Raw genomic sequence first — 15,064 nt, forward strand, 5'->3', positions numbered from 1 at the left:
GTAGGGGAGGGGGTGGGGAAGTGCTCCTTTGCTCGCTCTCTTCCAGGCCCCAGGGCCCAGCAGAAGAGCTAGGAAAAGTGGTAGCAGCAGCAGCAGCAGCAGCAGTACAAAGGGCTTCTGATGAAAAGCACCAAATTGCACTTTTCACAGCCTAAATCTTGTAACCTTTGCTGAATCGAACTCGAGGCTAGTGGAGAGCACTGAGATGGAGAAAGCCTTGAATTGTGATTGCTTTGATTCCATGCCTGCCCCATGGCTTCACTCAAGAAACAGTCAGGAAGACACAGAATGGAAAGGGGTAAAGAAGGGCGACCTTCCCTCCTTTCGCTCCATTCTCTGTTCGCCTCCTCCCCCAGCAAGTTTGTCTTGGAGGCTCTCGGGGTGGGGAGAGAGCGAGAAGATATACTTTGTAAAATGGCAAGAGTTCAGCTGTGGGTGCCCTTTTAACAGCCGAAGAACCAATCTGAAGCAGATAATCCTTTTTCCCTTTCACCCGCGTCCCCTCCCCGCAGGTCCGTCCCCGATAGTCCTGAACAAGATGTAGTTCCTGCCGACCCCGCTTTCCCTCTCCTGCCAGGTGCTAGATCCAGCCCTTTTGCCCGTGGGTGCATCTCCGCGAGCTGCCAAATAGCCGCAGCTCTGCGCGTCCCTGCTCCCTTCAATTCCCTCTTCCCTTCGAGGATGGGGCTGGGAAGCCCAGGATGATGTGCCTACCTCTTAACAGTCCCCACGGCCTCCCTCCCTTCCTCCGCGCGTCCAATGCAAACCCTCTGCTCCCGGGACTAAGTGGGGGAGGGGGAGGAGAGCGCGCAGCGGCCGCCTCGCGTCTCTCGGAGAGAAAAGGGCTGCAAATTCCAGCGGTGCGGCTCGCTCTCCGCCTCCCCTCCCGCACCGGGCGGGGCGCGTGCATCCTTTCCCCGGCGCCTGCACTCTCTCGCCCGCTCGGGAGAGGAGAAGCGCCACCTGTCAGCCCCATTCAAGCCCGAGTACTAACCTGCCTAGGGAAAGGGGGGAAGGGAGGGAAAGGAAACTCGAACTCGGACCGAGATTCAGTCTCCAAAAGGAGCCCGAGAGGCAAGGGAGCTCTTGCCCTGCGCTCGTGTGTGTGTGTGTGTGTGTGTGTGTGTGTGTGTGTGTGCTGGGGGAGGGGGGAGACGAGTGAGGGGGGAAAGAGGGATAGGGGCGGTGCGCGCCTCCGGGCTGGGAATGCGGAATGGACACGTGGAGGGGGGGAGGGAGAGAAAGGGGGAGGGGGAGAAGGCTGGGGGTCTCCAACGGGCGCGAGCTCGGGGCGGCGCGCTTCTCGGCCACGTGATCCGGGGGAAATCTGGGAGGGCAGGGGAGTGGAGGTGGGGAGAGCGCTAGGCTGCCGCCGCCGCGGATGCTGTTGCTGCTGCTGTTGCTTCTGCTGCTGCCGCGGCCGCTGCTCCGGGTGGTGCTGAAGCCCAGCCTGAGAGGAGGGCTCGAGTGTGTGAGTGCGTGTGTGTCTCTCTCTGGTCTTTGACGGCGGAGCCGGCGAGAACACGGAGGAGGAAGAGGTTGCTCCTGCAACTGTGTTCTTCCCCCTCTCCTAACCCTGTAGCTGATTCTTCTCTCCTCCCCCCACCCCAGCTCCCAGGGGAGACCCTCCCCTCCCGCATCTCCTCTCTTCTTTTGCAATGTATGCACCAACTGCTGCCTTCTCGGCCCCGGGCAGGCAGAGTGCAGGATGCTCCAGCCACTGACGCGGCTCCCTCCATTCCAAGCCTGCAGCCAGCCGTGGTCCTCTCTTGGAAATTGACTCCAAGCAGATCTGGAGTGACTGACAGCCCCAGTTGACTGCGCCCGGAGGGGTGGTCTGCAAAAAGGAATCGTGCAGGTGTCTGGGGGTGGGGAGTGGGAGCGAGTGGGAAGGACTTAAGGCAAGACAGGGTCGAAGTGGGAAGAGTGGGGGTCCTTATGGAAAGGAAGGAAACACCTGAGACATCCCTGGAAAAGTTCAAGATTTGTGTATTTTCCCGAGAAAGCATTTTCTCTACGCAAGGGAAAAACAAAATAAGCGCGGCCCACTTATCTCTCCCCTGAGGGGACGTGACGGCGACGATGAAGTAGGGGTCGGCAACTGGAAGCACTCCCTAGTTTGGTGACAGCCACCCTCCCATTCTGCAACGCCTAATACCGGGGACTTTCGGGTCTGTGCTTTGGCAAAGAAGAGCTCAGGGCCAAGCGGAGGGGCTCGGCTCTTCTTCGACTTTCCCTATTCTTGGGCACCATCTCCATGGCAGATTCCGTCCCAGCGGCGTCGGACTCGATTCGGCAGCCGGAGCCCGGCAGCTGCCGGGGGAAGTGGCGCTAAAACCGGACTGCGCGGAGCCAGCCGGAGCCCTGGCGGATGCTCTGGGGAGAGCTGGAGCTGGGAGGAGGCGGCGGCGAAGGAGGAGGAGGTGGAGGAGGAGGAGGAGAGAGAGAGCGCGCGCGAGGAAAACAAGGAGAAGAAACTCTGCCCCCTTGCCTAAGTGCATTCCGCCCGGGCGCTCCAGAGAGTGTGGGGGTGGGGTGGGAGTCGCCTCAGCGTCGCCTGCGTGAGCTTTTGCACCGAAACTTTTCATCCTCCGGATGGATTAAAGTTGCCTGGATTTCTTTTTAATATCATTATCAATTTTGATTCGTGTGCACCCGACAGAGGATTTTCTACCGGGGCTGCAGGTCGACGAAAACCAGCAGAACAACTTAGCTCGCCTAGAATCCTACAGACATCTCCGAAATTGTTCCCGGAATTGGAAATGGGAGTCCTCGACCGATTTAGGATTTAATCAGGACCGGGAGGGGAGCTGGGGGAGGGGGCGGGGAGAGTGGACCTAGCCCTCGCATCTCTTGAGTCCGAGGCCGCAGGTTTCTCTCCAAGACTGCACGCGCTGCTCTGCTCTCCCCAGCATCCGAGAACCTGCTGGGGCTCTCTCGAAGGGGGAGGTGGGGGCAAGCGCTCTTCCACCCAATCCTGGATCCACCTCCCCCGGGCCCCAGGTGGACAGAGGGATTCCAGTCCCCAGGGGGCCCCGACGCTGTCAGTAGCCCCGGCCGAGTTGAACCTCTAAGGAGGTGGGGACTGCAAGAAGCTTGAATTCCGGACCTCCCTCCCCCTCTCCACAGATACAAAGTGGCCCCCGATTGGTCTCTGTGCCCCCCCTCACACACACACACACACACACACACACACACACACACACACACACAAACACACACGCGCACACACACACACACGCAGAGGTGACAGTTCGGTGCTCTGCCTGCCGGAGGTTGGGTCTGACCAGTCCTTAGAACTACATCCCCTCCAGTCCTAGCCCGGGGCGAAGTAACCGATCACGGGTCCTCCTCCCTCCAGCTTTACGGCCTCTACCATGGCCCCCGGGATGCCGGGCCGCGGCCCCGCCGCCCTCCTCTGCTGCTGCCTCTCCACGCTGCTCGCCCACGGTAAGTATCGCGGCGCGGACACGCGGGGAGGAGACCCGGCGGATGCCGTTGTAGACCGTGCGGGCGGGGATGGGGAGGGAGGGTAAGAAAGAGGGGAGTCTCTCCCCCCCCGGGACACGTAGTTCTCCCCTAGCCCACTCTGCATCGCTGCCCGCTGATATGGGGCTGCTCCCGCGCCTCTGCCCACCCCGGTTCGGCGCCGCGGCCCGTGGAGGGTTGGGGATGCTGGAGATAGGGGGTGGGGAGAGGCAAAGAACCTGAGCTCGCTGGCGGGGCGCCCTCCGACTCCCCGGGAACGAGAGGACTTCCCTCTGCCCCATCCGGTCCGGGCCGTTCCCGGAGAAAGGGAAGGGCGTAGGGGGCGGTGAGGGGGGATTTCAACCAAGCCCCCAGGGGCGTATCTTCCAGTCTGGAGCCGGGATGTGGACTAGTAGGGCCCTATCTCCCCCAGGGTCGTACCTCTCCCCGAAGCAATGGGGCCCCAGAGATAGCGGGGCTGAGCTTGGGACTGGGGCTGAGGCAGGGGGCGGGTTGTGATTTGGGGCTGGCAGAGTAGTAGTGGCGGTGTGGGGGGCTGGCTGCCTGTGGCTGGATCGCCTCTTCCTGCAGTCCTCTGGAAGGGAGGGAAAGGGGGGAAAATGCCCAGCGGAGCAGCAGGCTGCATGCACGCCCGCTATCCTGAGCTGCATTCAAATCGCTGTTTTAGCCTGGACTGGGCGGGGGCGCGTGCCCAGGGACTGGGAAGAGTCCGGTAGGGACAGAGGCCCGGGGTTCGGAGGTGCAAAGCCAGCCTGCGGTTGAGGGTTCCTCCCGGCTCCTGAGCTCCCTCCGCTAGTGTAATCTGTTGCGTCTTCTCCGCCCCCTCCCCCAGCCAGACAGTGTGCTTCCATTGCTAATGGGGGGGGGGAGGGAGGGAGGAGAGCTTTGGCATTGGGACAGCGTGGGGGAGGGAGAAGAGTGAGAGAAGTGTGCCTCTGGAATCTCAGGGTGCGCCCTGGGTGGGGGCTCATACCCAGATGCTGAGGGCTCTGCCTACCTCCAGCACAGGCTCTCAGCCACCAACCTTGCTAAGGGTGGAGCCCTCACGGTCCTTTTCCCACTGTTGCTTGGGGGCTTCTGGGGGCAAGAGAAGGGCAATTCCTAGGAGGTCTGAAACTGGAAGGGGAGAAGCTTCACCAGCCAGACCTTGGGTACATAGTTTATCAGTCCCAGCCAATCTGACTCCTCACCCCAAAGCTGTCACTGTCCCTAGGCTGAAATTCTATGTTTTCAAAGAGAATCCACAAAAGGACAGCCAGCCCAGCAAGAGCATAGAGGGACCCACTACTTCCCCCCTCCCCCCCTAGGGACATGATGAGCCAGAACTGGTCATGCTCTGGATCGTGAGGTCATCAGTCCAGTCCCTTTGTACCCAGGACCCTGAGTTGTATACGTAGCCCCTGCAGTCTCCTAGTAAAAAGATCCATGCCCTAAGACTCCCTAGAATTGTTAATTGTTCAAGGATTCCAGGTTCGGTGGCTCTTCCCTTTTACCTGTGGGGGGAGGGGGCCGGGAGCGGGAGTGGGAGGAAACAAGAATTATTAAATCAGTAGGAGTCATAGAACTACCCAGAACTCGAGAGGGGAGATAGGGTGAGGGGAGGTGGGGGGGTGGGGAAGAGATAAATACAATCACCAAGAGAAAGGATAAAATCTCTTGGAGGATAGTCAGAAGACAGAAGGTTTTTCAAAATGGTCTTATTGGTCAAGCAGATAGATTGAGTTGGATTTCCATACTCCCCAGAAACATCCTAGGCCCCTTTGTAGGGCAGATCCATGTGTAAGGTGGGAAAATGGGCACTAGGCAAGCCAGGAAGGGACTTGTTATTACCCTCACTGCCTGAGAACTGACCTCAGAGGTTCCTTGTCTGGAATATGTTATTCAGCAGAGGGGGCTGGAAATGGACACTGAGAGCTCTGGTCTGTCCCCCTCTCCCTGAGATGAGGAAAAATAGGTGTGGGGAGACTGCCTGTATGTCTATAGCAGGGCTGAGAAGGTTGGGTCAGGATGATTTCTCTGTTGGACATTAATTTCTAGTGCCTCTCCTTAATAGTCTGGGGATTAAAAGGATGGAGAAGGAGAAAGCTGGGAGTTAGCAATTTCCAAGAGGAAACAGTTGCTTCAGGGTTTAGACTAGGAGGAGCTATTTAAAGGAGGAGTGGGGAAAATCCCTAGAGGAACAAGGCAGACATTCTCTTTACTCCAGAGAGTGCCTAGGCCCTTTCCTCAGCTTATTTCCTCTTGTTCTGAGGTCAGTCTCCTCATGCTCAGCCTAGGTTTCTCTACCAAAAGGACAGGTACATCTTGACATCGGAGCATTTCGTTTTTAAAAATTCTCCATCCAGAAAAGACCAGGAACACCCAAACTCTTATTCCCCTCTTCTACCTCCCAGACTTCCAGACCAAGGCTCCTTTCTTCATCCCTACTAGCGGTATGGGATTAGAGCTACAGACCTAGAAGAGACCTCAGGGACCATCACCCCAATAGCTTACTCTATTCCTTTATGAGCTCTTTATTGGTTCTTCTTAACCTGGCTAGAGATTAAAGGGAGGACCTGTCAATCACAAAGCAGGATGGATGGATTGGGTTCTAGTTGGGTTTAGAAAGAGATGGAGCAAGGGAATTTGTGTAAGCCTGCAGCCATTTTTATGTGAGACCAAGTCTAAGGTCTTCCAAAAGGGGTAGGGAGGGTATGATGTGTCTGCTCAAAGAGCCTGCCTGGGAGTCAAGAAATCTGAGTTGCATTTCTGACTTGTGTGCTAAACTTGAGGAATGACCTTGATGATAGTTTCCCCCCCCCCATCTTTCTGTCTCTACTTCCCTGTGCATAAAGAGAAAGAGGAATGCCTCTTCTTTCTTTCTATCCCCAAACTCTTTGTGACTACTACATGTAAATCCAATGCATGGAATGGCACCGTACAAACATGCCATTATTCCAGATGATTGGTGGTGGTAGTGGGGAGGTGACCTGGAGAACAGTACTCCATAAGGCACATGATCAAAGGATCAGAGATTAGTTTACCTTAAAGATCACTCATATAATCATTTTACAGATGTGGAAACTGAGACCCAGAGGTTTATATAAGTTCTATATAAGTACTATATAAGTTCATAAGTTATATAGTAGGTCCTCCGACACTGTATTCTATCCAGCATGTTTCATTGTATCACCCTTGGTCATAGTGGTGGGGGAAAGATATATAATTAGTGTGGGAATGGTCCTACTTCTTCTTGTTTTAGTATTGACTCTAGCCTCTGATGTCTCCATGAAAAATAACCTATTGAAGTGGTCATAAAGAGGGTGACAGGAAGCATCACTCTCTTGTCTAAAGGTGCCTGTTTGATACATTGAAGGGTCTTCTCCAAATATGAGATTGCCCCTGATTCACAGAAAGACTCTAGGGAGTGGGAGAGGAGAGAAAATAAGGTACAGAGAGCAAGGATGAAGTTCAAGGACCTGGCAACAGCTGCTCCTTCTCTTCCCAACATTGACAAAGAGACTTACTAGCCATTCTCAAAACTGGGTGTGTCATTTCCCACCTCCATGCATTTGCCTCTCATAAACACCCATTCTTGAAACATGAAATGCATTTCCTCATTCATATTTCATTCTTAGTCTTCCTTCAAGGCTTGCCTCTAGCATCACCTGGAAGGAAGCCTTCCCTTGAGCCCTATCAGTTTTCCAATACTCTCTTTCTCCTCAATCTTTTTTGGATTCTACCTCTTTGTGTACATGTTGCATTCCCTGTAAAATGTAAGTACATGGAAGGGAGAGAATGCTTTTTATTCTCCTAGTGCTTTGCTGTGGAATTGAATTCAATTATCTGTTTAAACTCCAGGCCAAGTCCTCAGTAGATATCAGAAGCATATGGCTAAATCCATAGATTTTTATGTGAAGTATGTAACTTTATAGCCTCATGTGGATTTTTCAAACTAGATTTCAATGAAGAATTTCTTCTATCCAGATAGGTCTCTTGGAGTCTTACAGAGGGTCTTAGAGACTTTAAGAGGTTAAGTGACTTATCAAAGATCACTCAACTGGTACATCTGAAAGAAGAGAAACTAGAATCTGAGTCTTCTTGACTTAGAGGATAATGTTCTACCCACTAGGATATCCTCCCTGTCTTTGGATGGATATACATTATAGTGTACACTGTGGCCTGTGCCATTCATGATCTGATGGCTTTCAGATGAGAGGAGAAAAGATGCTCTCTCTCCCTTTGCTTTGGTCTGGCCAATCTTAGATTTCTCTTTCTAATTGCTTTTAGACCTTTCAACCTGAGCTCTCTGGTCTATGGCCTGGGCTGGTGAGGGAGAAGGAAGATACCTTTGTCCCAGGTTGCTGCACGGTTAATTCTCTGCACCTGAAACCCAACCCCATGCCCATTTCTTTTTCCTTTCCCTGGGAAAAGATCTCCGTATAGCAGCCTAGTTAATGTTTAAGACCAGTAGGTGGAGTTGTGCTATAAACTTGCTGACAAAAAAAAAAATGAGGTTTATGCCACTGTGGGCATAGATTAGTATGTGGCTGCTGATGGAGGTAGTTTAGCGCTAGGAGAAGCTAGAGAGAATGGGAACCCCTTTGTAATACCTGGGAAGCATCCTCTATAGAACAAATTTACAGAACTCAACTCCAGAGGTCAACAGATGAAAGGCATTTATGTATATATACTGCTAGAGAAACTGAGGCACAGAGAGAACAATTACAAATCATTCAGCACCCAGGGTCCCAGACTCTAAAATGGGATCTAGGAACATTCCCCCCAAATGCTTGGTTTCCTCCAAAGCACTTTTTAAGGGTTCCTGGCTGCTGGAGACCACAAGGATATCTAAGCATGAACATGGATGTCTAGATGTGAAGAAATGCTTTCCTTTCTTCTCCAATTCAATTATATAAGCATTTATTACTAAGGACTTTTTAAATGACACCCACTGCTCTCAAAGAGATGATATTCTATTGAGTATGGGATATCTAATCAATATACTATGAGGTAGGTTGTGATGGGGTAAAGAGACCCAGGCATTATGTTCTAGGAAAATCAGTGGAAGATCCAGGAAGACTCAATGGAGAAGGTGACATTGAAGAGAAATAACAATTCTGAAAGGTCAAAAATGATGGTGGGAGGGGTCCATTTCAGACATAGAAAGAACCCTAGGAAATGTAAGATTTCCTGTTGCCTTGAAAACAACAGCCCAGCTTAGTTGGAAAGTAAAATCAGTGAAGAGGAGTGACTTGAACTAAAACCACAACGGGAGTAGGTAAGACTCACCTACATAGGCTGTGTTGGGCTGAACCATTGAGATGGGAATGGAGGGAAGATACAAGAAGGTACATACCTCTTTGTTATGCTAGATACCAAAGGTTCTGGCTCAGAAATGGTCCAGGGTAGATAGTAAGTCTCGAGATTACCAATGATAGGAACCTCTTCAAGCTAATCTGATATTCACAAGATCAGGGTCTTATCATCTGCAAGCTCTAGAGAAGTGTAAACTTGGGAAGGAGGGAGGAAGAAAGGGGATGGGCCTTCTCTAGGCACTAAGCAAGCAGAAGGAGAATTTGGGGTGGTCCTTGTACCAGAGGACCTTCCTGGCTAGTTGGCAAGATAGAAAAATTTGTGTAAGTCTCACGTATGGGGTACCATCACCTAGTGCTGTGGCAGTTCAGAGCTAATGGAGAAATCTGAATGATGCTCCGGCAGAGTGAATACAACAAACCCTACCATGCACATTTACTAACAGTGTGAACATGAACAAGTCATAACCTCCCTTAACCTGTTTCTTCAATTCTTCATCTGTAAAGCAGGTTTAAAATAGGTACCTACTTCACCAGGTTGCAAGTATCAAATGAATTAATCTATACAAAACATTTTACAAACTTTAAATTATATATAACTCTTAGGGTGTTTTTTTTTTTTTTTTTGGTTTAATGGTTTCAACATTGGTTTGGAATGTGTATGTAGGATGTGTGTGTGTGTGTGTGTGTGTGTGTGTGTGTGTGTGTGTCCTTCTATGACAACAGTAGAAAGTGCTGAATTAAGCATTAAGTGATCTGGATTCAAATCTTGGCAATATATCACTGGGCCTTATATGTTACCTTCCTTCTCTGGGCCTTAATTTCCTTATCTGTAAAACAGGGAATAGAAATGGAGTTTGGGCCAAGGACCTAAGTATTTCCCAAGTGAAGTGAAGATTTGATTGGCTTTTTAAAGAGTGGGTAAGGCATCTGTCTCTTAGGTTTAAATTGTATATAACAGTTCACTTTTGGGAAGTTCATCCCATTGGGGTTAAATATTCCTCAATCCAGCAACCATGCAATCTCTCTCTCCTTTCCAAGGTGTCTTTCTTTTCCCACTACTTAAGGTGGGAACATGGATGAGTCATTTAATTAATGTTTGTTTTAATTCCATGACCTCAAGTGATGACCGGAAGACACAGAAAAAGAATCATGTTGGAGAGGAGGGTGGTATCCTCAGTGGGAGTGGGATACAGTGAGTAAGAAGATAGAAGATTGGAAATGGAGGTCTGCTCCCAAGGACAGGAAGCCACAAGTGAGATGCCACAGCAGAAGCCACAGGAGGGTTAGTTTTAGATGCTTTGAGATCCTTGGAAAATTTAGAAAGACATTTAGAAGAAAATCATATCCTAGAATAACACAGGAATATTCTGTCATCCAATATAATAACAAAGTATTATTGTTATTAATAATAATGACAGTAGGCATTACATAGCACATTAAGGTCTTCAAAGAGCCTTACATATATTTCTCAATTGGTCCTTTCAATATTGAGGTGAGATTATTTTCTCTATTTTACAGATGAGGAATTGAGGATGTGAATTGCCCAAAGATACCCAGTTAGCAAATATCTAGGCAGTCTTTGAAGCCAGTCTTCCTGACTCCAACGCCAATAGTCTTTCCAAGATGCCATTGAGCTAGCAATTGTATTGGTCATTTCATCAGCAGATTCAACTTCTTCTATCTATCTGTCCACACCCATGTTCACCCTCCCAAATGAGTGGCAAGAGCCAATTCCTGATCTTTTACCATTTTTTTATTACTTCACCAAATGTTTCTTGAGCCCATCCTATGGGGTAGGCGTTGTTCTTAAGGTTAGAGGAGATGTATAATTGTCCGGAAACTGTTCCTGCTTTCATGAAGGTTATGGATGAATGTCCACGAGTAATTAAAATAGAAAATGGGAGAGCATAGAGAGCTAGCTGGAGACAACAGAGCCAAGATTCAAGTCTAACCTCTGACAAATGTTACTTGAATGATCCTGAGGCAACAAGTGGTGCAGCAGATAGAGAGAGCTGAGCTTGGAATCTGGAAAACCTGAGTTCAAATTCAGCCTCTTTCATGAACATGGGCAAATTACTTAACCTCAGTTTCCTCACCTGTAAAATGGGAATAATAACACCACCTACCTTGCAAGATTGTTGTGAATTTCAAATGAGAGAATATTTGTTAAGCACTTAGCGCAATGCCTGGCACATAGTAGGTACTATATAATTTTTTTTCCTTCCCCTTTCCCTAAGTTGGTCACATCACAGGTGTGGAGGAGGAGGATAAATGCCATAGGAATTGGGGGGAAGTTTAGGTATCCAAGCATCCATGCTTGGGCAAATCATCCCATCTGGTCCTCAGTTTCCCTCCTCTGAAAAAATGAGAGGGTTAAACTAGATAGAGGGTCTCTGAGATCTCTTCTAGAATCGACATGCTCGGTTTTTATGATAACTAAGAGATCACCTTGATTTATCTCCCTCTTCTATGCCCTCCACTCATCCCCCTCAGCCCCAGGGACTTGGCTCCTGGAAACTCAATTATAGAGGAGGCAGGCCATGCCATGCCAGTACAGAGTGATTAGGAGAGTACTCATCCTGGGAGCAGAAGGACACACCAGCTCTTCCCCTTCTCTGTTTTAGAGAATTTTCCCCCTCCTGTCTTGGCTCCCTTTCCCCCACCCCCTTCTTTTTTGGCCCTTAACAAACAGCAATTTGAATAAGAGATTAATGAGCCCAATTTTTAAAAAAAGAAAAAGAAAACAATTTTCCTTTCTTTAAACAAAATGAAAAGCGTCTGCGGCTGCCAAGGAAGCTGGATGTCGTGTTGTGCTGTGCTTCAGCAGCTTCTGGGGAAGGAGTAGGTAATAGGGATGCTGAGGAGTGCCAGGATTCTGGTGGGCATCCTGTGCGCCACAGTCAGATAGCCCGGCCTGAGGAGGCTTCGTGGGTACCAGAGAGGGACGAGGGGGATTTGAGGAAACTGGGAACAAGAGAGAAGCGGGATGATCTCGAAGGGCTTGGGAGTAGGGATGACCTCTGAGAGATCATCTCGTTCCTTCCTCTGTTTCTGTGACCCTTTCAGGCAGGCATTCAACAAGCATTCCCGCTCTCCTTCCCTAGCTGACTGGCTGGGTCCCCAGCAGGGTGGAGTGGAAAATTGAGGCAATTACCTGGATAATTCAATGCTTGTTGCATGAATAAATGAATGTGGGAATGAATAATTCAGATAGGGGGTAGTAATTGAAGCAATCTCTTTGGGTTTGTGCCTGGGTTGTCCTGATAATTATGCTGACTGCTTAAGAAAGTTCTTCTTTTTATCACACTTCCATCTTTCATACTGTAGCATACACTTGGCCCTTCTCAGTCTGTAGGAACCCCCTCCCCCCCCCCAAAAAAAAAGATCCTCCTTGGCCAGATCACCTTGGGGACTGAGGCTGAGACAGGAAAGCTGATGACTTGTCATTTCGGAGCCCAGCTCCCAGGTCCCTCTCCTACTGACACTAAGTAATTAGGCAGAGGATGGGGTGTTGTGTGCCCAATGACTTGGCAAGTCCCCGATGCTTCAGTGTAAAATAGATGGCAATAATAAATACCCTCCCAAAATTATGCTGAGGCGCAAATGAAATGTCTAAAAAGTGATTAACAAACTTTAATGCATTATATAAACACCAGCTATTAGGATGAGGAACCCTCAAAAGAGCCTCCATTTTCTGTCTCTCAGCTAAGGGAGGAGCAGTCTATGAGATGTAAACAATACCTAGGTTTGAATTGTCTTCAATATACTTATAAGCCAAGTAACTAGGGGTAAGTCACTTAACTTTATTGGGCCTCAGTTTCCCTATCTGTAAAACAGACATTATGGTGATAGTTCTTTTTCATAACATTGTTGTGATGCCCAAATAACATAACACAAATTTTAAAGTGTGTTATAAATGTTGTTTTTTAATTGTACGAGAGTTAAGGCCCAAACAAGAAAGAAATGGATTCACGTCTGAATGACACAGGCTAGCCATGTGACCTTGGACAAGTCACTTCTACTATGAATTTGTAAGGTTCAAAAAAGGTGTTCACCTACATTGGAAGAGGGGAGTTCTATGAAATTCCAACATCTGTGCCTACAGATATTATTATTAGAAACATTTGAGATATCTCTTGGAGAAGCCACAAGAATTTCTAGAGTTAGCTAAGATCTGGTAGCAAACTCCAATCCTCTTAGGAAAGAACATGCAGGACAGCTGTCTTCAGGATCCTTAAGGGGCCTGCCCCATTATCCCCTAGGTGTGTTACTCATTGGTGAGAAGCTAACCATTCATAACTGAGTGTCCTCTACTGAAAGGAAGAATCAGAGGAAGGAGACATGAAACCTTGATTGGGAGGATAGCGAAGAAGCAGCTTTATATTATATTAATATTACATATAATTTTACATATAATATTTTTATTATAATTATTATATGCTCTAGCATATAATAAAGTGCTTGATGTAGTTGTTCTTCTGTGATTTTTCAGCTGACTCTCACCCATTGGAGGTTTTCTTGGCAAAAATACTGGAGTGATTTACCCTTTCCTTCTCCAGCTCATTTTACAGAGGAGGAAACTAAGGCAAACAGATTTAAGTGACTTGCCCAGAGTCACACAGCTAGAAACTGTAATTTAAACTTGGGGAAGACTCCAGGCCATCTGTACTGTTCTAACCATCTACTGAGCCCCCCTAGCTGTGCTACACCTAGTACATAGTAGGCATTTAATAAATGCTGCTGACTTGCCTATCTGGAAGCAACCTTAAAAGGGAAGTAGTCCATGCTGTACAATTTTACAATTGAGGGAACTAAGGCCTATCAATATGAAATGGATGGCCCAAGGTCACCCAGGAATTAAGTGGCAGAGACATGATTTGAACTGGTTCAAACTAAAACACCTAGAGACTATTGGAGCAAGTCTCTCAGAAATGAGGAAAAAATATGCCCTCTGAGATTTTTCCCAAGTGGGGAGTTGTTATTGAATTTAGGTGTATACTCTGCTCAGCTAAATCTGCACTGGGAACCCAGAACTATTTTTACCATCTTTACCTCCGAATTTGATAGAAGAGAAACCTTTATGGATTTCCAGTGCAATGCACAAACACCTACAGTATTAACAGATGTTAAGAAAACTCTTAAAGACCACAACTGACACTGTTCTTTTGTAGTTTAGTGCAAACTGACCCTACCCCAGGTCTCCTTACCAACAGAGTCCAGAGGAAATTATTTGGCTCTTTCTGAGCTCTCGGGACCCACCACTCTTCAGTGGTCTTGAGGACCTTAAATAGCACATCCCTAACCTCCTTGGCCACAGTGTCAAGCTCAGCTAAGTGGCGGAATTGTGTTTATTTTTGGCTGCATAGTTCAGGTTGTGCAGCAGACCTGTCACTAGCAGAGAAGATAATGACAGTGGGGAGTTGCAATACACATACAGTCTTATTTGGACACACCTATGTTCCCTCACACATCCACATGAATCAAGAGATATGCATGTTTGCACAGGTGCATGAACACACACACACACACACACACACACACACACATACACACACACATTCCTTTCCAGCCCCTAATTGTCAGACTGGCAAGGTTCCCAATAATTGACATCTGCTAATGGTAGCAATAGGTGGCTGTTCTCCTCGAGGCTGCTTGGAGAGTATTCTTTATTCCTCCTACCTTTATTAGTCTTTAGTATTTCTCCCAGATTAACCCTCCCAGTGCCCTAGTCCAGGTTACCTGTCAAGGAGAAACCAATGCTTGGAAGGCCAGTGTATGGAAACTGCTCTCCTCTCCCATTTCTCTCCTCACCCCAAAATTATTTTCCTCCCCACCTTCCCATAATCCAAACTTGGTAATTATAGGTATTGGGAAGAGGAGCAAGGAGGAAAGAAGTAGGTAGCTACCATAACACACTCCATTTGTCCTCAAAGTCACACACTTGAAAATATGGTCAATTCTAATTTTGGGGGTTTGTGTATTATCTGCTTCCCTGATGCAGCAGATTTGGAGGATCTTTGGGCAGGTTCCACACACCCTCCAGCAGGCCCACTGTATGCAACATTTTTTGTGTCCTGGACCTCTTCTTAAGGAAGCCTATGGAACCCTTCTCAGAATCATGCGTTTTTATAAATAAAATAAAATACATGAGATTACAAAGGAAACCAATTACATTGGAACTGTTATAAAATATTTTGTTAAATTCATGGCTCCCCTGAAATCTATCTGTGGACCTTGATTTATTGGATTGGGGAATTCACACATATTTTTCTGTCAAC

The 15,064-nt window shown here is 48.3% G+C and overlaps 1 protein-coding gene across 1 annotated transcript in view; it reads left to right on the forward strand.

Annotated features, from left to right (window-relative positions):
• Positions 1–3,204: 3,204 nt before the first annotated feature.
• Positions 3,205–15,064, forward strand: part of TMEM132E (transmembrane protein 132E) — a 117,982-nt gene continuing 106,122 nt past the window's right edge. Inside the window, 1 exon segment of the mRNA XM_051992415.1 lies at positions 3,205–3,450. Within this exon segment, the coding sequence (XP_051848375.1) occupies positions 3,378–3,450 (73 nt within the window). The 5' untranslated portion in view covers positions 3,205–3,377.

Source organism: Antechinus flavipes, chromosome 4, assembly GCF_016432865.1.
Source record: "Antechinus flavipes isolate AdamAnt ecotype Samford, QLD, Australia chromosome 4, AdamAnt_v2, whole genome shotgun sequence".
NCBI lineage: Eukaryota > Metazoa > Chordata > Mammalia > Dasyuromorphia > Dasyuridae > Antechinus > Antechinus flavipes.